We start from the raw sequence: 23,844 nt of genomic DNA, 5'->3' as shown, positions 1-23,844 counted from the left end.
TTAGTGACTTAGTGACTCACTACTTGATCAAAAGGCCCACCAACCTCAGAATGTATTGATTAAATGCCAAGACACATGTTGCGTCCAGGGCCAGGCTGCCCACCACTGTGCCCGGTGTTCAGATCAGGGTATGTCTTCCGCTGCAGTACGCCGTAATCAGAGAAAAAGATCTGAAAAAGCCAGCAGCACAGCCATCAGCACCTGCCACGTGCCAGAACGAGACATAGCTGAAATATTCATACTGCTCTTGTCAAGGCTCATATGTGAAGCCCCACTGAACCTTTTGGGGGCCACTGAGACCTGGCGTTGCTGCCGGAGAGAGAGGAGGGGAGCTGCGGTGCTTGATTATGCTACAGGCAGTCTAAAGTAACATTCCAATTCTCCACTAAAGTGCAGGTTCACATTCCCTAGAAGATTTAAAAAGCATTGGGTATATGATAGACAAGACTCTATGTACGGTACATCAATGCCAGGTCGCAGTTGTAAATGAGAACTTGTTCTCAACTGGCCTACCTGGTTAAATAAAGGTGAAATAAAATGTAAAAAATGCAAACCTTTAATTAATCACTGAGAGGGTGAACGAGTACACACTTCAAGGAGGGGGGGGGGGTGGAATTTAACCCATGGCTGTAGGATAGGATTAGGTGTGCGTGCGTGCGTGTGCGTGTGCGCGTGCTTAGAGAAAGTGAATAGTGCGTATAGTGGGTCTGAGACTGATTCAAGCTGAGGCTGCTGGCTGGGCTTGTTCAGCTTGTTCAGCACACCTCTCCCTGACTGAGCACACGTGATGTCACCACTGGCTCTCAGCCTCTCTCTGGGGAGACAGAGTGCTGCCAAGGAAACCTCATTCACCTCCATCACAACTTGAAAAGTGTCCTCTGCTGTAGCAGTACTTTTGATCTGCTGCGAGGGGAATCTTTAAGGTGGCAAAGGAAACAAGTTATCTGCAAGTAATGACACACTCACCTCAGGAGTATATATATATACATACACAGCACCAGTCAAAAGTTTGAACACATCTACTTATTCAAGGGGTTCTCTTTATTGTTACTCTTTTCTACATTGTAGAATAATAGTGAAGACATCAAAACTATGAAATAACACATATGGAATCATGTAGTAACCAAAAATATATAAAAACAAATCAAAATATATTCCAAAATGTTGATTCTTCAAAGTAGCTAACCGTTGCCTTGATGACAGCTTTGCACAATCTTGGCATTATCTCAACCAGCTTGCATCAACTGGAATGCATTTCAATTAACAGGTGGGCCTTGTTAAAAGTTAATTTGTGGAATTTCTTTCCCACTTAATACATTTGAGCTACAAGGTAGGAGTGGTATACAGAAGATAGCCCTATTTGGTAAAAGACCAAGTTCATATCATGGCAAGAACAGCTCAAATAAGCAAAGAGAAATGACAGTCCATCATTACTTTAAGACGCGAAGTTCAGTCAATCCGGAACATTTCAAGAACTTTTAAAGTTTCTTCAAGTGCAGTCGCAAAAACCATCAAGCGCTATGATGAAACTGGCTCTTATGAGGACCGCCACAGGAAAGAACCAGAGTTCCCTCTGCTGCAGAGGATAAGTTCATTAGAGTTACCAGCCTTAGAAATTGCAGCCCAAATAAATGCTTCACAGAGTTCAAGTAACAGACACATCTCAACATTAACTGTTCAGAGGAGACTGCATGACTCAGGCCTTCATAGTCGAATTGCTGCAAAGAAACCACAACTACAAGACACCAATAAGAAGAAGAGACTTGATTGGGCCAAGAAACACGAGCAATGGACATTAGATCGGTGGAAATCTGTCCTTTGATCTGATGAGTTCAAATTTGAGATTTTTGGTTCCAATCGCCGTGTCTTTGTGAGACACAGAGTAGGTGAACGGATGATGTCTGAATGTGTGGTTCCCACCGTGAAACATGGAGGAGGTGTGATGGTGTGGGGGTGCTTTGCTGGTGACACTGTCTGTGATTTATTCAGAATTCAAGATGCACTTAACCAGCATAGCTACCACAGCATTCTGCAGCAATACGCCATCCCGTCTGGTTTGAGCTTAGTGAGACTATCATTTGTTTTTCAACAGGACAATGACCCAAAACACACCTCCAGGCTGTGTAAGGGCTATTTGACCAAGAAGGAGAGTGATGGAGTGCTGCATCAGATGGCTTGGCCTCCACAATCACCCGACCTCAACCCAATTGAGATGGTTTGAGATGAGTTGGACCACAGAGTGAAGGAAAAGCAGCCAACAAGTGTTCAGCATATGTGGGAACTCCTTCAAGACTGTTAATAAAAACATTCCTCATGAAGCTGGTTGAGAGAATACGAGTGTGCAAAGCTGTCATCAAGGCAAAGGGTGGCTACTTTGAAGAATCTAAAATCTAGAATATATTTTCACTTGTTTAACACCTTTTTGGTTACTACATGATTCCATATGTGTTATTTCATAGTTTTAGTCTTCACTATTATTCTACAGTTTAGTAACTAGTAAAAATAAAGAAAAACCATTGAATGAGTAGTGTGTCCAAACTTTTGACTGGTACTGAATATGGTTCTTAATTTCAAACCACATTCAAACCTTTGAAAGGATTTAAAAACTAAGTTCAACTAAGAAAATCTAAATATACATGTTCTCAATGATGATTGTGTGGCAGGTTTGTTTTGTTTTGCTGTGAGCATCCTGGCAGGTGTCTTCACTGACATTTTCAACATGTCCCTGAATGAGTCTGTAATACCAACATGTTTCAAGCAGACCATCATAGTCCCTGTGCCCAAGAAAATGAAGGCAACCTGCCTAAATGACTACAGACCCGTAGCACTCACGTCCGTAGCCATGAAGTGATTTGAAAGGCTGGGAATGGCTCACATCAACACCATTATCCCAGAAACCCTAAACCCACTCCAATTTGCATACCGCCCAAACAGATCCACAGATGATGCAATCTCTATTGCAGTCCACACTACCCTCTCCCATCTGGACAAAAGGAACACCTACGTGAGAATGCTATTCATTGACTACAGCTCAGCGTTCAACACCATAGTGCCCACAAAGCTCCTCACTAAGCGAAGGATCCTGGGACTAAACACCTCCCTCTGCAACTGGATCCTGGACTTCTTGACAGGCCGCCCCCAGGTGGTGAGGGTAGGTAGCAACACATCTGCCACGCTGATCCTCAACACTGGAGCCCCACGGGGGTGCGTGCTCAGTCCCCTCCTGTACTTCCTGTTCACCCACGACTGCATGGCCAGGCATGACACCAACACCATCATTAAGTTTGCAGACGACACAACAGTGGTAGGCCTGATCACTGATAACGACGAGACAGCCTATAGGGAGGAGGTCAGAGACCTGGCCGGGTGGTGCCAGTATAACAACCTATCCCTCAACGTAACCGAGACTAAGGAGATGATTGTGGACTACAAGAAAAGAAGGACCGAGCATGCCCCCATTCTCATCGACGGGGCTGTAGTGGAGCAGGTAGAGAGCTTCAAGTTCCTTGGTGTCCACATCACCAACAAACTAGAATGGTCCAAACACACCAAGACAGTCGTGAAGAGGGCACGACAAAGCCTATTCCCCCTCAGGAAACTAAAAAGATTTGGCATGGGTCCTGAGATCCTCAAAAGGTTCTACAGGTGCAACATCGAGAGCATCCTGACTGGTTACATCACTGCCTGGTACGGCAATTGCTCGGCCTCCGACCGCAAGGCACTACAGGGGTTACATCACTGGGGCTAAGCTGCCTGCCATCCAGGACCTCTACACCAGGCAGGGTGTCAGTGGAAGGCCTTATAAATTGTCAAAGACCACAGCCACCCCAGTCATAGACTGTTCTCTCTACTATTGCATGGCAAGCGGTACCGGAGTGCCAAGTCTAGGACAAAAAGGCTTCTCAACAGTTTTGACCCCCAAGCCATAAGACTCCTGAACAGGTAATCAAATCGCTACCTGGACTATTTGCATTGGGTGACCCACCACCCGCCAACCCCTCTTTTACGCTACTGCTACTCTCTGTTTATCATATATGCATAGTCACTTTAGCCATATCTACATGTACATACTACCTCAATCAACCCGAGTAACCGGTGCCGGTATATAGCCTCGCTGCTGTTATAGCCTCGCTACTATATGTAGCTACTGTTATTTTTCACTGTCTTTTTACTGCAGTTTATATTTCTTTACTTACCTATTGTTCACCTAATACCTTTTTTGCACTGTTGGTAAGTAAGCATTTCACTGTAAGGTCTACTACACCTGTTGTATTCGGCGCATGTGACAAATAAACTTTGATTTGATTTGACGATGAGTTTGGGTCTTCTGTCTTGTAAATGTCAAGTGTGTCCCGCCCTACCAAATTAAGGACATTATGCATACACACAAAAGGGTAAGGAACCAGGTGAAATCTGATGCAGGCGGACATTGTTTGTCAGCGATAAACAGAGAATGCTGAGCAGACTGCCAAGCAACAGGTCCTCCATTTCAAAGCCTCTGTAAAGAGCATGACCAAATCAAACACATTGGCTGAGTCTGGAATAACATCCGGTTTTAATACACTATAGGCTCTCACTCAGCCAGAAATGTGACATCTCCCTACGTTGGTAACAGCCAGCGTGACAATGACTATGTCTCCATAGAACCACTGTTCTGTTTTGCCACGATCCCTTGATTCATCCCACCCAGACACCAACCACCACTGTTCTGTTTTGCCACGATCCCTTGATTCATCCCACCCAGACACCAACCACCACTGTTCTGTTTTGCCACGATCCCTTGATTCATCCCACCCAGACACCAACCACCACTGTTCTGTTTTGCCATGATCCCTTGATTCATCCCACCCAGACACCAACCACCACTGTTCTGTTTTGCCACGATCCCTTGATTCATCCCACCCAGACACCAACCACCACTGTTCTGTTTTGCCATGATCCCTTGATTCATCCCACCCAGACACCAACCACCACTGTTCTGTTTTGCCATGATCCCTTGATTCATCCCACCCAGACACCAACCACCACTGTTCTGTTTTGCCATGATCCCTTGATTCATCCCACCCAGACACCAACCACCACTGTTCTGTTTTGCCATGATCCCTTGATTCATCCCACCCAGACACCATACACCATTGTTTTGACAAATTTGATCTGTGTGTTGACTAGCCCCCTGGGCTTGGTTGTTAGGTTAGCCCTCTGGTCTTACATACAAAGGACAGGCAGATCTCTTCTAAAGTAGGGCTTTGGCTCAACTCTATTGTGCCATTACTGTCACTGAATCAGTGGGCGGGAGGAGCCAGGTTACAGAACACAGGCTAATTAGCATGAGACTCATGTGGCTACAGTTTGTGATCCCTTAATCTGATCTAATCACTGTAGAGTACAGTAGACTAGTATAAGGTCTTAGCAACCATGCAGGGATCTATCTGAAGGTATGCCTTCCTCCCTGATGATGATGTCTGTAGGGGATAGCGGCTCTCAGGGACAGGATCTCCTAGCATCTCATGAGGCCTCATCAGGAGAGGAACAACAATGTACTCATAGGAGAGTGGGGCTCAGGCAGAATATCGGTAGGCCTAGCGGCTCTAGCCTATATCTAGTCTGTATACAAGACTAATCACCATCGGTAGGCAGTATACAGTAGGCAGTATACAGTAGGCTAGTCCCGATTTGTGGCGATACTGTAACACATTTACATTGAAAACATTTTTTTTACGACCCTTGTCTGTCACGAATGTTGAATCAAAATAGACTTGAACTTACTCTGCTGATTGTCTGTCTGGTTGGTCCTTCAGCTGGTCTAAAATTGAGACAAAATATCCACAGTATTGTTAAACCAACTTCAAAACGTTGGTCTCCGTGTGTGAAAATCAAGATAATTGCTCATGACCTAAGCACAGAAGTACTTGCACGCAATGCATGCATGCATACTTACCGATGTCATGCAGGCGTTTACATGGTTTTGCGCATGTCCCAGGTGATATAACTTTAAACGTCAGTAACGTTACCAGCGCTCTAAAAAGTGGGTAAATAATACTTCCCTGTGCATATTTTGTCTAAAATCTGACCAGCTGAAGGACCTACCGCACATACAACCCCGTATAGTAAGTTCAAATGTATTTTTATTCAACAATCTTTTATTCAACAATCTGGCTTGTAAGTAAGCTTTCCACGTTTTTGCAGTGCTTTGTTTGATAGTATACCAATAATTGCTATAATAGTCTGATTTATAAGGCAAACAATAGGCCTGCTATCAAATCACTAGCAGTATGTCCTATGACTTAATCAAAGTCTAAAGTAAAATGATTAAATTAAATTATACTTTCCAGCAGATACAGAAGAAGTTGGAGAAATATAGGCCTGTTTTAGACATCTATTCATTACACAACTACTTGCCGCCCCGCCTGGTTGTACGTACTTTTCCGCAGGCTGGCCTAGACGTTGCTACGTCACCGGCAGGGTGGCACTTGCCAGTGTCTTTTTGAACGCGCTAGAGCAACCCAGACACTATTCATTCAACTTGTCTGTGCTTCAGTCACGTTGGAGAGCGAGAGGGACAGAGCGAGAGGGACCTGACAGAAAACCTGAACCGTGCCAACTGCATCGTATTCGCTGTACCCACACAGACAACTCTGAATTTACATTAAATATGTCTATCACCATCTGCTGTCAAAAGCCCCAGGTAAGCTTTTATTTTTACAAAATATAGCTAGCGGATTGTCATTGTAGGCTACATCGTGTACTGTACGTAGACTACTGGAGGAAATGGTTGCAAACGACGTGGTCATGGCTAACAGGGATCCAGCTTTTGTAAAATGAACGTCAGATTTGACTTTTTATAGCAGGTTAGGATTTACGCAGCAGGTTGGGCGAATTAACCTAGCAAGTTAGGATAATTGGGTTAAGTTTTGGAAAAAGGTTAGTTTATATGCAAACATTTTAACTTGACCAAACGAGGTGGTTTGCTTGGTTTTATACACTGACCTCTGTGAGGTCGTTGTTCTAGAGCTAGAATAAAGTCTTTACTGAACTGTCGATGTTTTAACTTGAATCGGCGATGGTTGTTACATTGTTGTTACATTGCATCTTCCCGCCTTATAGCGGGAGAACGCGGAACGGATGGACACGAGCGTGTCGTTGGTAACACAGCGGTTAGTGCAATGACAATTTATCAGAAACAAATCAGTTGATATTATGCTGCATCGCATACCAATTGTTGGTAGGTTTTTGTAAGAAAAACAATCTGTACATATTGATTTGTGAATTCGCTTGTCCGGACATGTTCTCACTGGCTGGCAAAAGAGGGGGGGGGGCAGGCAGTCCTACCACAAAAGAGCTAACGTTAACTAGTGTCGTTCCGTTTTCCTCTTTTGTAATACACAGTAATCGCCTCGTGTTCATTTTTTTGTGTGTGCGTAGTTAGTAGTGTAAAGTCAAGCTGGTGAGATTTTGGCTCCACTGACCTACATTCGGATAGTAGGGGACCGGTAGGTAGACAAAGACAAAGGCTAGTCATAATGCCGGGGGCTGTGGTCTGCTCTCTCTCTCTCTATGGCGGGCACAATATGATGCAAGCATGCGCCAATGTACGTTCTGCGCGCCCCCAGACTAGGCTCAGCGACAGACAGGTTGAGCCAGCCAATAGAACTGCTTCAGAATGGGCCTATCATCTCAGAGGGGCGGTTGTTACGCTCTCTGGGACTGCCCACCGACTGTGTTGGCAGCAACGTGGAAACACATGGGTACAATTTGTCCTTTTCCCCTTTCGAGATTGATACATTGTACCACTATTTTATTCCGTGTTACTCTTGGCATTATTTAAAGGAAAGTTTCACCCATTTTGAATGGTATATTGTTTTTGTGCATCTCTGAGTTCTATCGATTCCCTGGGTCATTTCATGTTTTCTTGTGTATCTGAGTTATTGTGGTTCAAGCAAGCCGAAATCCGGCCGGTATGACGTAGCACTGTGATAAAGTCGCTCTCACTACACTGGAAGTTAATATGAAAACGACTTTTATATCGCAGAAACGTTTAAAAATCATGTCAGATTTAAATACTGGCTGATGTCATAACTCCAGGAGAATGTCTCCTCTCGAATGAGCCACCGAGAAATGTGTAATTTAACGGAGGGTCTAGCACATTTGTCCTATTTGTCTGCCTCTAGGCCAGGGTGCATTGCATGGTGCATTTGCCAGAGATATTATAGAAAGGAGATAGAAATCCAATGAATGAAGGAACGTATAACGCAGCACCCAGCAGAGTGTCGACCAAATGTGTTCACGATGTCATGCTTCTTCACACGGTTGCTAAGCTAACAGTCACGCAATCCCTTCTCAAAGTTGTTGTATATGTGGAGAAAATTGCCTATTTTCCTCTAAAGTACGTAATGTCACAATTCCAAACGCTATACGATATTACAGATAGTAAGTTAATTATCTTGCGTCATAGAAATGTGATGTACTTCTTGTTGACGAAATTCCTACAAATGTTGGGGTTTTGGAGAGCGCTCCTTGTCCCATAATCGCCCAGAATGCACCGCGTGGCCCATTGACGTAGAATGGACACCGTTTCCCATCTCCTCAAAAGTATGTCTGAGGTTGGGAATGTTAGACTCCACCCTGAGGTACATCGATCTACAGGTTGAACATAGTGAGATTGTAGATTCCTAGATTGATAGCGTGGTTTTAGGCGATTTTACAGCTAACTACCTACTTGACATGCTACTATTGTTTTTGTTATTATTGTGTGTAGCTATGTTTGCTAGCTAGCCAGACTAAAGAGAGCATTGCATTGTAGATTTTGTATTCGACTTGAGCTGCAACAGATTTCCACAACGATTTTCCATGTTGTTACCAACCTTATTATAATGCCAAAATGAAACATTTGTTCACAAAAAAATATTGTTCTCACATATTAGTGTTATGTAACACTGTAAATTAAAGGAATGAGTTGTTTTGTGTGGAATTTTCCTTTAATGCCACAGACTGAAAATAAATTTGTGCGTTTACCTATCCATTTTTTGATTTGTTGTATTTTGGTCCATTAATGAGTATTTCCAAAAAGCAAATATAAAAATGTCAAACTTGATGAAAATGTATATTTTGTTTAGTGTATCATACTACTGCCATTTTAACCACTTTAAAATGAACATACATCGATAATTTCAAAGCTCATTACATAAAATTACACATTTAAAAGCCGATTTTATAGTGTTACAAAAGTGGACTATATTTAGTAACTTACTTTAAAGATGGTGATTGGGTCTAAATGGACATTATTCTACATTCAGTGTAGTTGTCTTTAACTGCCATTTCTTAGATATGTTCTCCAGACTTGCTCAGAGGGAATTGTTGATGTGTTGAATAAAAAAACAAAAATGCATTTTACGTACATGTATTTTACAGATAGAAAGAAGAAAAAAGTATTTATCTGCAATCTGCTGTGGACAAGTCCGGTCTTGGAGTATCTTAACAAAATTAAACCAAAATATTTAGACTGACTTCATCCAGTGTCCAGAAAAATGGATTTACGTGATATGCAAATATGTGCATATTTAATGATATCACCTAATTTGCATATTTTTTTATAAAAAACTGTATATCAAAATCATTGTTATACAAAAAAGTTGTGTTTTTGTGTCTACATTCAACTGGTAAAACGTTATTGTGATATAATTTTCAGGGCCATTTTTTTCCCTATGAGGGTGTGTTGCCTGGCGTTAAAGATACTCCAGTCTCTCTAGCACCTCACATCGTAATAGGTGGTCTAAGTATCTTCATGATATCCAATGCTCTGGTTTCTGTGAAAATAAAACCTTGATGATTATGATTTTTACACCCCGGCTTAGCTTGCTGTATTTGTAATTTATATAATGGGTGGAAATACTACAATGTGAAAACGTGGGCGTGGCAATCTGCCATACTAGCCTACTGCTCGGGATGTCATTATGTTCCACTGTGGCCTGGCTTTAGCATTCTGGGGACTTCTAATTGTTGTCTGTTTTCTGCACCATTGTGATTAAACAGTCAAATGGAAACCGAGAGAGAAAAAACGTTTAGAAAAATAGTAACCCCCTGTGGTAGTATCTTTTTCTTTCTCCCCTGCCTGTTTCTCTACCTGTCTGTCTGTCTGTACCTCAATCTTACTGTCGCTTCATTTCTCATCTCCCAGTCGGTCTTGCTTTTCAACACCCTCCTTGTCGTCCCAAAGATTCGGCCTGGTGTGATCAAGTCGTCCCCTTGACTGCTCTGATTTCCCAAAACGATCAGTCTAGTTCATGTGAAAGTGCTTACCAGTATCTACTCGTATTAATGTATATTTCCTCTAGTCTTTACACTCTCCTTACTACAGTCTGCAGTTAGTGTACTGTACTCTAGCAGGCGCATGGAGGTTGAGTTTATCGTTCCGCCTCCGTGCCCCACCAACACTAATGTATAGAGCCAGCTGGCCAGAAGATTGATCTGTATTCTACTCCTGGCCACCTGATCTTAAAGGTTAAAACAGATGTCTGAAGGGAAGGAACAGGGTTAGCTAATATTGCTTATCATTCACACATAATCAACCCCTGAAATGTAGCCAGACTAACAGGGTTGGCATGCTGAATGTTTGTGGTCTATAACTCATTGTGCTTTATGAAGACTTTATACAGTACCAGTCAAAAGTTTGGACACACCTACACATTCAAGGGGTTTTCTTTCTTTATACTATTTTCTACATTTTAGAATAATAGTGAAGAAATCAAAACTATGAAATTACACATATGGAATCATGTGGTAACCAAAAAAGTGTTAAACAAATTAAATCTATTTTACATTTGAGATTCTTCAATGTAGCCACCCTTTGCCTTGACAGATTTGCACACTCTTGGCATTCTCTCAACCAGCTTCACCTGGAATGTTTTTCCAAAAGTATTGGAAGGAGCTCCCACATATGCTGAGCACTTGTTGGCTGCTTTTCCTTCACTCTGCGGTTCAACTCATCACACACCATCTCAATTGGGTTGAGGGCAGGTGATTGTGGAGGCCAGGTCATCTGATGCAGCACTCCATCACTCTCCTTCTTGGTCAAATAGCTCTTACATAACCTGGAGGTGTGTTGGGTCATTGTCCTGTGGAAAAACAAATTATACTCCCACTAAGAGCAATCCAGATGGGTTGGCTTATTGCTGCAGAATGCTGTGGTAGCCATGCTGGTTAAGTGTGCCTTGCATTCTAAATAAATCACAGTGTCACCAGCAAACCACCATCACCCCTCCTCCTCCATACTTCACGGTGGGAACCACATACGCTGAGATCATCCGTTCACCTACTCTGCGTCTCACAAAGACACTGCGGTTGGAACACAAAATCTCAGATTTGGACTCATCAGACCAAAGGACAGATGTCCACCGGTCTAATGTCCATTGCTCGTGTTTCTTGGCCCAAGCAAGTCTCTTCAAGTTATTGATGTCCTTTAGTAGTGGTTTCTTTGCAGCAATTCGACCATGAAGGCCTGATTCATGCAGTCTCCTCTGAACAGTTGATGTTGAGATGTGTCGGTTATTTCAACTCTGTGAAGCATTTATTTGGGTAGCAATTTCTGAGGCTGGTAACTCTAATGAACTTATCCTCTGCAGCAGAGGGAACTCTGGGTCTTTCTTTCCTGTGGCAGTCCTCATGAGAGCCAGTTTCATCATAGCACTTGATCGTTTTTGCGACTGCACTTGAAGAAACTTTAAAAGTTCTTAAAATGTTACTGATTGACTGAACTTCGTGATGGACTGTCATTTCTCTTGCTTATTTGAGCTGTTCTTGCCATAATGTGAACTTGGTCTCTTACCAAATAGGTCTAGGGCTATCTCCTGTATACCACCCCCTCCTTGTTACAACACAACTGACTGGCTCAAACACATTAAGAAGGAAAGAAATTCCACAAATTAACTTTTAACAAGGCCCACCTGTTCATTCCAGGTGACTACCTCATAAAGCTGGTTGAGAGAATGCCAAGTGTGTGCAAAGCTGTCATCGAGGCAAAAGGTGGCTACTTTGAAGAATCTTACATATAAAATGTATTTTGATTTGTTTAACACTTTTGGGTTACTACGTGATTCCATATCTTTTATTTCATAGTTTTGATGTCTTCACTATTAATCATACAATGTATAAAATAGTAAAAATAAAGAAAAACCCTTGAATTAGTTGGTGTGTCTATATGTCCACCCCCCCCCCCCCCCCCCCCCCCCCCCGTTCAGAATGATTATTGGGATCCGGGGAGTGATGGTTTAATTAGGACTGAAAACCCTGTGTCCCTGTGATTGTGGAAGGAGCAGAGAGCGAGGTGGGGAAGAAAGGTATATGGTGAGAAAGAGGAGAGTGATTTAGGAGAATGAGGCAGGCAGTGGGTAGGGAGGAGTCAGAGGGCGGGGGAGTGAATGGAGAGAAGAGAGTAGGAGAGAATAAAGGGGAGGGGACAGGAAAGGAGCAGAGAGGCTGTGGTGCATTCGGGAGTCTCCTGGCAGATGTTGCACAACTGTTAGTGGGCCGACCAACCCACATCTGTACAGACGGGGGGCTGTGCCCTCACTGACCTACAACACACAGTACATACTGTAAACTGGTGTACAAACAGACCCTTGATTCAACTATTGCTAACATGCTCAGACACGGACATACACACATACAGTTACACACACATTCCATTTTATAACCATTCTGGCTCACTCTTGTCACTTCATTCTGCATGCAAGCTATGGCACATCCACCATCCTAACACACACACACACACACACTGAGAGTGGGTGGGAGACACACCAGGTTAAAAAAACATATCAGATGTTCTGGACCGTGCCTCAGTCTGGTGTAAGTCATGTGACATGCTGTTCTTTTCCACAGCAATGCAATGCACCAGATGTAGGCTGTGCCTCAGTCTGGTGTAAGTCATGTGACATGCTGTTCTTTTCCACAGCAATGCAATGCATTTTTCATAGTTTATTTTCTTCCTCGTCCTGTACTCCTGACATGCAAGCACCCCTCCAACATCAACATATGTGAAAATTGCACGTATCTACAAAACAGTTGTTCAAAAAAAAAAAAAAAAAAAAAAAAACTATATATAAAGGAAGATGAGTGTTTCCAATGACATCATCGACCAATTAGTAGGCAATACCTACTCAGATTTGGTTGAAGTCACATGATGCACACCGATGATGTCATTGGAAATCCTCATCTTCTCTCTTTTACCACAGAATAGAACCATTTTCACCTACAGTGCATTCTGAAAGTATTTAAACCCCTTGACTTTTTCCAAATTTTGTTATGTTACAGCCTTATTTTTAAATTGATTTAAATTGTTGATGAGATAGACATAGGCTAGTGCTTTTGCTGTTCGTTACACATCTTGTTGGCTGACGAAAGGTAAATGTGGACAGTTCTCCTAACATCGTCAATGTGCACCTCGGAATTTGATAAGAAGGACGCGCATCGTTGAATCCCTGATGTGTCGGTCTTCCCTAGTAGCCTACTTCAGAGCTGCGATGCCCTTGAATTGAGATATCTGAGAGAGGCGTGAGTGAGAGGTGCTTCGGAGCAGGGCGACTGGCATCCGGGGGGAAGGGAATTATAATTATTATATTCAGCCCATAGGCACAACGGCCAATTTGACTGCAAGGCATGGATTTTTTTTAGGGGGCATTAAGGCCACACTAGGAGGCATCGACGGCCATGGCGGGAAATTCGAGGCCTGGCGACAAGGTTCAAGACACATTATATATTTTTTCAGTGTCAAGTAAGGCCACAGAGATGGTAGCCTATGATTAAAACAGTAAGCCATTTCAGCTAACATATCCAGGGAATGCATATTGACCTTTATGCTATATTATATATTTAGAAGTGAGAAATGCATTTTACAGTTGAAGTCGGAAGTTTACATACACTTAGGTTGGAGTCATTAAAACTCGTTTTTCAACCACTCCACAAATTTCTTGTTAACCTGTTTGGGCTGCAAGCCCGAAATCGGACGAAAATGACAACAGCTGCAGGGCGCGAAATTCAAAATCTATTTTTTAAAAATATTTAACTTTTACACATTAACAAGTCCAATACAGCATTTGAAAGATAAACATCTTGTCAATCCAGCCAACATGTCCGATTTTTTAAATGTTTTACAGAGAAAACACCACATATATTTATGATTATGAAGTATGAATTATGATTCAAGTAGCATGCACAAGCCAACCGAAATAAACTAAAACCAACCTAAAGAGCCCAGAAAAAACTACCTCAGATGACAGTCATATAACATGTTACACAATAAATCTATGTTTTGTTCATAAAAAGTGCATATTTTAGCTATAAATCAGTTTTACATTGATGCTACCCAAACATGCTAACACATAGCTAGAGTCTGAATCCAGACGGGAGTAGCCAGAGAAAATACATACACCAACGTCGGCTACTAATTACACCTCATAAAACATTTCAGAAAAACATATGGTGGATAACTAATGAAAGACAGATATCGTGTGAATAAAGCCAACATTTCCGATTTTTGAAGTGTTTTACAGCGAAAACACAATATATCGTTATATTAGCTAACAACATAAGCTAGCATAAGTCAGCACTAGCATTGGTCAAGCGCTAGCCTAGCACAGTTAGCCCACTTAGCACAGCACAGCTCAACAGATATATGAAAAAGCATCCCAAATTGGGTCTTATCTTTCTTGATATTCCATCAGAATGTTGTAACGGGGTCCAATGTCCAGTAGAGTCTTTAGTTGGGTTCCAGAACGAATTATTTCCCTCTTTGGTTAGCTAGCACAATAGCATTGCGGCGCTACACAGCGTTTCTTCAAAAAATTCTTCCGTCGTATCACATCTAAAGTCCAGAATAAATTGCAATAATATAATTAAAGTATATTGAAAAAACATACTTTAGGATGATTTTGTGACATGTATCAAATAATATCGTAGTCAGACATCATATTCACCGTTATCTACCTTGTTCCAGAAGCCGAGACCAAATTATACTTCGCGCCCGGAATTTTTTTTTAACTGCGCAGGTCTCACAAGAAGGTGTGTTATTCAGTCCATGGACGAGATATTCGACTCCTTTCAATTCTCACTTCTGCATTACAGCCTGACGAATGCGGGTGACGTGTCCCTATGGTCCCAAGTCAAAGGGCCTTTTATAGAGAAGGTCTTAAAGAGACACATCGCATTTTGGAAATCTCAATTCGGCTGGGAAAATGGCTGTAAAAATATTTCTGTTCGACTTAGAGAAACAATTCAAACCTTTTTAGAAACTATAGACTGTTATCTATCCAACAGTAGTAAATATATGCATATTGGAAAATAAAAAGTTTCTTAGGAGGCCGTTTGAAAATGTGCACACATTTTCCAGTTTTTTCAATATTCAGCTTGCAGCCCAAACAGGTTAACAAACTATAGTTTTGGCAAGTCGCTTAGGACATCTACTTTGTGCATGACACAAGTAATTTTTACACCAATTGTTTACAGACAGATTATTTCACTTATAATTCACTGTATCGCAATTCCAGTGGGTCAGAAGTTTACATACACTAAGTTGACTGCCTTTTAAACAACTTGGAAAATTCCAGAAAATGATGTCATGGCTTTAGAAGCTTCTGATGGGCTAATTGGCATACTTTAAGTCAATTGGAGGTGTACCTGTGGATGTATTTCAAGGCCTACCTCCAAACTCAGTGCCTCTTTGCTTGACATCATGGGAAAATCAAAATAAATCAGCCAAGACCTCAGAAAAAAATGGTAGACCTCCACAAGTCTGGTTCATCCTTGGGAGCAATTTCCAAACGCCTGAAGGTACCGCGTTCATCTGTACAAACAATAGTACGCAAGTATAAACACCATGGGACCACGCAGCCGTCATACTGCTCAGGAAGGAGACGCGTTCTGTCTCCTAGAGATGAACGTACTTTGGTGCGAAAAGTGCAAATCAATCCCAGAACAACAGCAAAGATACTTGTGAAGATTCTGTAGGAAACAAGTACAAAAGTATCTATATCCACAGTAAAACAAGTCCTATATCGACATAACCTTAAAGGCCGTTCAGCAAGGAAGAAGCCACTGCTCCAAAACCGCCATAAGAAAGCCAGACTACGGTTTGCAATATGGGGACAAAGATCATACTTTTTGGAGAAATGTCCTCTGGTCTGTTTGGCCATAATGACCATCGTTATGTTAGGAAAAGGGGGAGGCTTGCTAGCCAAAGAACACCATCCCAAACGTGAAGCACTGGGTTGGCAGCATCATGTTGTGGGGGTGCTTTGCTGCAGGAGGGACTGGTGCACTTCACAAAATAGATGGCATCATGAGGATGCAAAATTATGTAGTTATATTGAAGCAACATCTCAAGACATAAGCCAGGAAGATAAAGCTTGGTTGCAAATGGGTCTTCCAAATGGACAATGACCCCAAGCATTCTTCCAAATTTGTGGAAAAATGGCTTAAGGACAACGAAGTCAAGGTATTGGAGTGGCCATCACAAAATCCGGACCTCAATTTTATAGAACATTTGTGGGCAGAACTGAAAAAGCGTGTTCGCGCAAGGAGGCCTACAAACCTGACTCAGTTACACCAGCTCTGTTAGGAGGAATGCTCCAAAATTCACCCAACTTATTGTGGGAGGCTTGTGGAAGGCTACCCAACATGTTTGACTCAAGTTAAACAATTTAAAGGCAATGCTACCAAATACTAATTGAGTGTATGTAAACTTCTGACCCACTTGGAATGTGATGAAAGAAATAAAAGCTGAAATAAATCACTCTACTATTATTCTGACATTTCAGTCTTAAAATAATGTGGTGATCCTAACTGACCTAAGACAGGGAATTTGTCAGGAATTGTAAAAAACTGAGTTGAAATGTATTTGACTAAGGTGTATGTAAACTTCCGACTTCAACTGTATACTCACAGAAAGCTGTGAGTCTCCTCTCTGTAACTAGAACAATAGTAGTTGCTTTGAAAACAACTGTATTTTTCCCACAATTGCATTCTGAGGAATGTTTGTGTTTTCAGAATGCATCTCTCCCACCTTTGTGCACACAGTGGGGAGGGGGAGTGAGAGTGGATCGCTCACACAGCAGCAGACAGGGAAACGGAGACAGGCAGATACTTTCATAGCAGGAATCAACATAAAAATCATAGGCTGTTACTGTTGACCAAATACTGGTTTTAGAACAATCTACAGGAACGTACCGACATATGCATAATGCTTCAGGAAGAGGAAGGTCTTTCTTAGTAGCCCTAACACACCATCATAAAATCTGTTTATTTGACCAGATTCCATTTAGTTCTTCCCCAAATTCAGTTTTCTCCAGTTTTGTTTTTCCAGGTTTCAGTTTTTCCTAGTTTGTTTTTCAGTTTTACTCTCTCAATTACCAATTTTTTTAATAGGAAAACCACAAAGTTAGATGTTCTAAGTCTACAGCAATTCTTAAACCACACTAGGAGACCACTTTTGAGGTCTGGGGTAGTTACTCTTTAGTTCAAGTGCACGCCAGCCAGAAACGGTTTGGTTAGCGATGTTTCTGTAGCGCTCATTTGATTGCAGACTTTGCAAAACAAATGGCCACTGGATTGATGTAAATAATCATGATATCATTCTGCCAGGTAGACATAGGCTACTTTGTAGTCAGCATTTCATTGAGAAGGTTTTCGGAAAGCCTTTCAGATGGTTGTCATTGCATTAGCATCACCGCTAATGGCTACACAAAGTAGTAGACAAACGTGAACACCACACAGACAAGGCATTCTAGTGCCGTTCGTTGCCTCTTCAGAAAGTTCAAGGAAAATATGAATCACTGATGTGTTTTGTTCATGTCTTCTGATAATCTTGGGTAAATTAAAGATTCAATGCAGCTCTTTTTATCTCAAACAGGCAGAAATTTCAGGTGGTCTTTAAAAAAAAAAAACTCTTACACTAAAAGGGCATGATCAATTTCACAGTATTATTCCATCCTCATAGTGTTGAAATATACATAAAACACAGAACAATCATGCTTTTTCCTGTACTGTGCCTTTTTAATGAATGTTCTAATAAAGTTCAATACATTTTGTTGATTTCCATTTTGGAATATTGTTGAATTCCGTTTTAATGTCTGAATTCTGTGATTCCGTCCTCGTTTTATAGGGCCCTAGGCAAGCGATAGCAGATACTGCTGGTAAGCAGCTAACCAAGTGGACCACGCAGGCACGGGTCTTAAAGCTGATCCAACCAGGTCTTCCCAGTACGATCATCTATCATTTACCTCCCTGTGCTCTGTTGCCAAGAAACCAACAGATTAAGCCTGTTTTTTTTGCCCTACGGTTTAGTTACACTCAAAAGCGGCTTTGTTGAATGAAGGCCCAGTGTGATAGGAGAGTCGGATAGGATTCACCACAAGGCTGACTGGCTACTTCTATAAATCTCAGGGTTAAGATTAGATCCTGGGACCTCAGCTCAGCTGCATCCGTCTAGCCAGAGCAGAGAAGTGCAGAATAAGGCGTTTATGTTTAACATAAAGGAATATTCCATTCCCCTGAGTGTGATCGTTTTAAGACCTATCGACTCAAATGGCCATGGCTGGCTTGTGGCTACACCGCCGATGTCGACCCAGAGGTTTTTAAAGCTTTTCTTCAGTCTGCCATAATAGTGGGAATCAATGGTGCATCTTCACTGATAACTGGTGTCACATACAACTGTTGTCTGCTGTTGTACTGAAGTGGTGGTTCCTGGGGAGGAGGAAAGTCTCACACACACAACCAGCTGAGGCCAAAAGAAAAGGCTTCAGAAAAGTCTTTCACACATGGTCTTAATGGCGGTTTTAAGAGTGAAGTGGTGGTTCCTGAAAAGGTGGACAGTCAGACACTCAACACTCAACGTGACTTGTTGAGCACCATAGTTGTCAGCACCAGTGACAGCAGTTCGGTTGGCTGTAACATTGCAGTTAGGTTAGCTGTAACATTACAGTTCGGTTGGCTATAACATTGCAGTTAGGTTGGCTATAACATTGCAGTTAGGTTAGCTGTAACATTGCAGTGAGGTTGGCTGTAACATTGCAGTGAGGTTGGCTGTAACATTGCAGTGAGGTTGGCTGTAACATTGCAGTGAGGTTGGCTGTAACATTGCAGTGAGGTTGGCTGTAACATTGCAGTTAGGTTGGCTGTAACATTGCAGTTAGGTTGGCTGTAACATTGCAGTTAGGTTGGCTGTAACATTGCAGTTAGGTTGGCTGTAACATTGCAGTAAGCTTGGCTGTGACATTGCAGTGAGGTTGGCTGTAACATTGCATGCACTCCATTAAAATAGAAAGTGCAGTTCCATGTTGCCTAATGAATCTCACATCCAGATTCCCTGGAATGGTGACTGGTTCTTCCTAATATGGACATTTTGAAAAACATTTTTTTACTGTTCCGAGTACTCACATGATTTGTATTTTTAGAACACATTTCTCTTTAGGCCTGTGCCAACTGTGCACAACAATGACAAATGTATCATTACCATTACAGATAACAGATCCTAATAGCTAAATTGGCCCAAATACACTGAGTGTAGAAAACATTAGGGACTCTTTCTATGACACAGACTGACCAGGTGAATCCAGGTGAAAGCTGTGATCCCTTACTGATGTCACTTGTTAAATCCACTTCAGTAAGTGTTAATGAAGGGGAGGAGACCAGATAAAGAAGTATTTTTAAGACTTGAGACATGGATTGTGTATGTGTGCCATTCAGAGGGTGAATGGGCAAGAGAAAAGATTTGTGTGCCTTTGAACGGGATATTGTATTAGGTGCCAGGCGTACCGATTTTGCTTGTGTCAAGAACTGCAACACTGCTTGGTTTTCACACTCAACAGTTTCCTGTGTATTAAGAATGGTCCACCACCCAAAGGACATCCAGCCAACTTGACACAACTGTGGGAAGCATTGGGGTCAACATGGGCCAGCATCCCAGTGGAACGCTTTCGACACCTTGTAGAGTCCATGCCCCAATGAATTGGGGCTGTTCTGGTGGCAAAAGGGGGTGTTCCTACCGTTTTGTACACTCAGTGAATATTCAGTCAATAAAAAAGCAAGTGCCATTGGAGATTCATTTATTGAAATCATAATATCGCCTGGTTATATTTTATCGTTGAAGACAATCTTTAAAAAGACAGCAAACTCAGCAGTGGCACTTGCTTGTAGAAGCCTATGGCTGCATAGCCTTGTTTTGGTCATTTAGCAGACAAGACGCTGACGCTGATTTCCAGAGCCCTTATCACAGTCAAGACACCTATTTTATTGTAAAAAAAAAAAAAAAAAAAATGTAATATAACAGAATAAAATAGAACATAATATTTTTTCCCGAATATTATTTTTTTGCCTGTTGGAAGTGATGCGCGTCTCTAGTGTACTCTCCAAGAGTGATCGTTTGAAACGGGGCTCAATTTGGGACACACCATGTTGAGTTTGTGATAAAACTGTTGCCATTTGGCAAGGAATGTAGCTTGAGTGTGCACTCAGCGCACGCGCGTGTGTGTAGGGAGCGGTCGGAACGCAATTGAGGGTGTGATGCTTGGCTTGTTTTTTTTTTTTTGTGCCCCGCAGATAGACCACTAGAGCATATTTAACGTTGTTTTAAAGATAACATTTCACTTGCCCCTTCGGGCAGCCACAATGCACATTCCACCAAATAGTTTTACAGTATTTGAAGAAAAAACGTGATCTCTGGGTAAAGTTTTGCCCTCCTTTTCGGGTACTCTAGAACTCGTTCTCCCTTCTCCTGCTGTTGTGTGTGTGGTTTCAATATGTAGCAGCTTCTACGCTCCCTATCCGTCCATGTCTCCACTGTGATAAAACCGTTAGAATTCCTGTAATTTATCGTCTAGGACACCCAGGACCGAGTTTGGGAAACCCTTGATTCATTCATACTGAGAGGTGGAATAACATAGCCGTGTTCACGTAGGGCTTGGTAGTCCGACTCAGCTGTATGTCTCCAGTCCACCCAATAGCATAGCTGTTGTAATGCAAAGGCATGAACACCCGGCGAACGCGTGTAGATGTCTATTCCACCAGCCACATTGACGGGTGGTCACTTGGCAGGGCTTTACAGTCAGAGCATTATATTTGCAAATTACAATATGCGAGTTAAGGTTAGAAGAGTGCTACAGTATGTTGTCGTCAAAGTATTTCTGCTGTTTTGTTTCATGGCTGCTAATCGCACAAAGAAATAGGAATCTTATATCCCACCTGGCGCAGAAGCGCTGCCTGGTGGGGAGCTGTGCGCAATGAATGAAGTGCTGATGGATTTCATTTTGAAGGCGCTGTAAACAGGCATTAAAATTGGTCTAATTTACTCAAAAGTCTACAAAGTGAGACATTGTCCTCGTGCTTCTTGGCTATGCACATTTGTTTTTGTTCACAAGCTCTGTTGTGTTTCAACGTTAGTTTGGGTCTGCTGCTTCAACTGATAGTGACAGGCCATAGTCAGATGCCAAATCTCACACACAGTGACCTGGCTCCAGTGGCCTGGTTACCACGGTAACCTCCCACCCTTAAAGGGGCAGCTGAAAATGTTTTTCTCTGATATTTTGATTAGAAGACTCAGGTCACAAAAAAATGAAATGAAATGTAGCAATATACCACATTACTTCTTACTAATACATTTCTTGTTTTCGAAACATTACAAAGCATGCTCATCTGTTTGTTGTTTTATGTAATTATGGCCGAAAAATATTTTGTCTGGTAAAAAAATCAGAGTTGCTGGTGGACCCAAAAGTTAATTTTAGACCCTGCATGAAATGGAGGACAGTTACTGGTTTGGGTTGTGGTCTTGTGGGTGTGGCATTAATGATGGATTTTGATTGGTGAGGGTCCTGCGGTGGGAGTTTGTGGATCCAAAGGCGTGTCAGCTAGGTGAGAGCTGTAACAGGGTCAAGACATGTCTTAAGACATTGGGGTATGCTTGGAAGAGGGCTAGTTTGAGACTGATTAGGAGCTGGTGGTTGGGTTGGGCTGGGCTGGTTGGCACGTAGTAGAGGGGGCAGGGCAGGGCAGGGAATAGAGCTAGTTTGAGACTGATTACGAGCTGGTGGCTGGGCTGGTTGGCACGGTGGAGTGGGCAGGGCAGGGATCTGAGGGGCAGGCCTTACTACAAAAGGCCACATGCCTGGAAAAGACTTGAGAGAGGGACACTGAAGGAGTGGGAAAGGGGGGAGGGGACTATTTTAGTGACTGGACTGTCAGTGTGCTGCTTGACTGCTGAGGGTCAATCTGCCTGCCTAGTGGAGATGCCATGTGGCCGGTTTCAACACGTGGCTCGACTTCAGATCTTCATGCTCTGATCATACTTTCTTTTTGAATTTTAAGTAATTTAATTTTAGTTTAATTTCAAACCAGTGGTTGCTATCCTATCTCTCTCTCTCTCTGTGTGCACTGCTGTTTTGTGATAATCTAGTTGACAAATGTATTCTCTGTCCTCTCTTATCCCTCCTCTCTCTCCTCCAGGTTATAATGCACGACCAACACAGAAAAAGTTTGACTCTATAGCCAACGGGATCCTGAGGACTTGATTACAGTCGCTTCAAGCCTGATAGTTTGCATCGGTGCAGCTCCCCCCGGCTCACACCCCTCTGGACGACTGGCATTGCCCCACCCCCTCCTCCTCCGCTGGTAGAGAAGACTTGGGTTCCCTTGTGGTCTCTGTCTACTTTGCCTTTGTCTTCTCTCCCATCGTCCCCTGTTGGTTTACTGGTACCAGTAACATTCCCCGGAGTTACGTCATTCTGTATTAGGTAAGGCAATTATTACTAATGCATGAGGCAGATTACACACACACAATGCACATGTGCATAATCCAAATCCTCATTGTGATCATGAATTAATTAAACAAGTTTTTATGAACAATGCCAGCATCATTGGTCGTTGGGCGGGGAGGGTGTAAGGGGAGACTCCGGTTGATTGATGGGTGGGATGGGAAGGGGTGGGAGGCATACATACTTGGGGAAAGGAAAATTACAAAACTAAATAAAAAAAAGTTGGACACAAAAAAACGAAATGTAGATGTTGTCCTCCCCTCCTCCGTCCCTCACCCGTCAGGCTCTGCCCCCAACATTAAGCAGTGAACATGATTTCCAACGGTTACCTGATCTTTGAAGATGAGACTTTCCTGGATTCCACTGTGGCCAAAATGAACGCCCTGAGAAAGAGCGGACAGTTCTGTGACGTGCGACTGCAGGTACGTGAAGATCTCTCTCTGTCTTTTCATCCTCCGTGGCCAAGGCTCACATGAAAAAGAGATCTCTAAATGTCAATGTGACTTTCTGGTTAAATAAAGGATAAAAATACAAATCATAATCAGAGCACCTGTGACATGAGGGGGGGGGGTGAAGGAGAGGGGGAGTGTGAAGGAGAGGAGGAGTGTGGGGGAGTGTGAAGGTGAGGGGGAGGAGGAGTGTGGGGGAGAGGGGGAGGATGAGACATACAAAGCCAGAGGTGTTTTTCTAGATTAGAGCTTTTGACAACTTGTACTCCTTCTCTAAAGGCAAAACCGGTTGTCCTAAAGCCAATCACATGTTTGATCCTATAGGTTAATCCACCATCCTCAAAGCTAGATATTTCTCTGTCAGTCAAGCTAGTATGATGTGTAAAAAGAAACAATGACAATTCAGAAGAAGTAATTAAGATCAAATCCCATTGGGCAGGAGTTCAATATTTACTATCCTGTTTCCTGTTGATGTCATAATGATGATGTAGTACTTTTCTTCAGGAGCGAGCGATCGGGTTACATTACCATCCTCTCTCTCTCAATCCCTCTCTTGCTCTTATTTTGTGGCTCTTATTGGGGCGATTCCACTCCAGAAGGCCCAC

General features: G+C 42.5%; 1 protein-coding gene across 3 annotated transcripts in view; it reads left to right on the top strand.

Annotated features, from left to right (window-relative positions):
- The window catches only part of ivns1abpa (influenza virus NS1A binding protein a), a 46,395-nt gene that overhangs the window by 3,427 nt on the left and 19,124 nt on the right, over positions 1 to 23,844 (top strand). The window contains exons 1-3 of one of the 3 annotated variants that reach the window (XM_055943693.1): positions 6,489 to 6,685; positions 22,483 to 22,769; positions 23,038 to 23,212. In XM_055943693.1, coding sequence (XP_055799668.1) covers positions 23,102 to 23,212 — 111 coding nt within the window. In that variant the 5' untranslated portion in view covers positions 6,489 to 6,685; positions 22,483 to 22,769; positions 23,038 to 23,101. Of the gene's footprint in view, positions 1 to 6,488; positions 6,686 to 22,482; positions 22,770 to 23,037; positions 23,213 to 23,844 lie in introns of those variants that run through there. The other 2 variants (XM_055943691.1, XM_055943692.1) reach the window with 2 other exon arrangements.

This window comes from Salvelinus fontinalis, chromosome 14 (assembly GCF_029448725.1).
Source record: "Salvelinus fontinalis isolate EN_2023a chromosome 14, ASM2944872v1, whole genome shotgun sequence".
Taxonomy (NCBI): domain Eukaryota; kingdom Metazoa; phylum Chordata; class Actinopteri; order Salmoniformes; family Salmonidae; genus Salvelinus; species Salvelinus fontinalis.
Note: the sequence above shows the minus strand (reverse complement) of the source record. Positions and strands in the feature narration are given on the sequence as shown.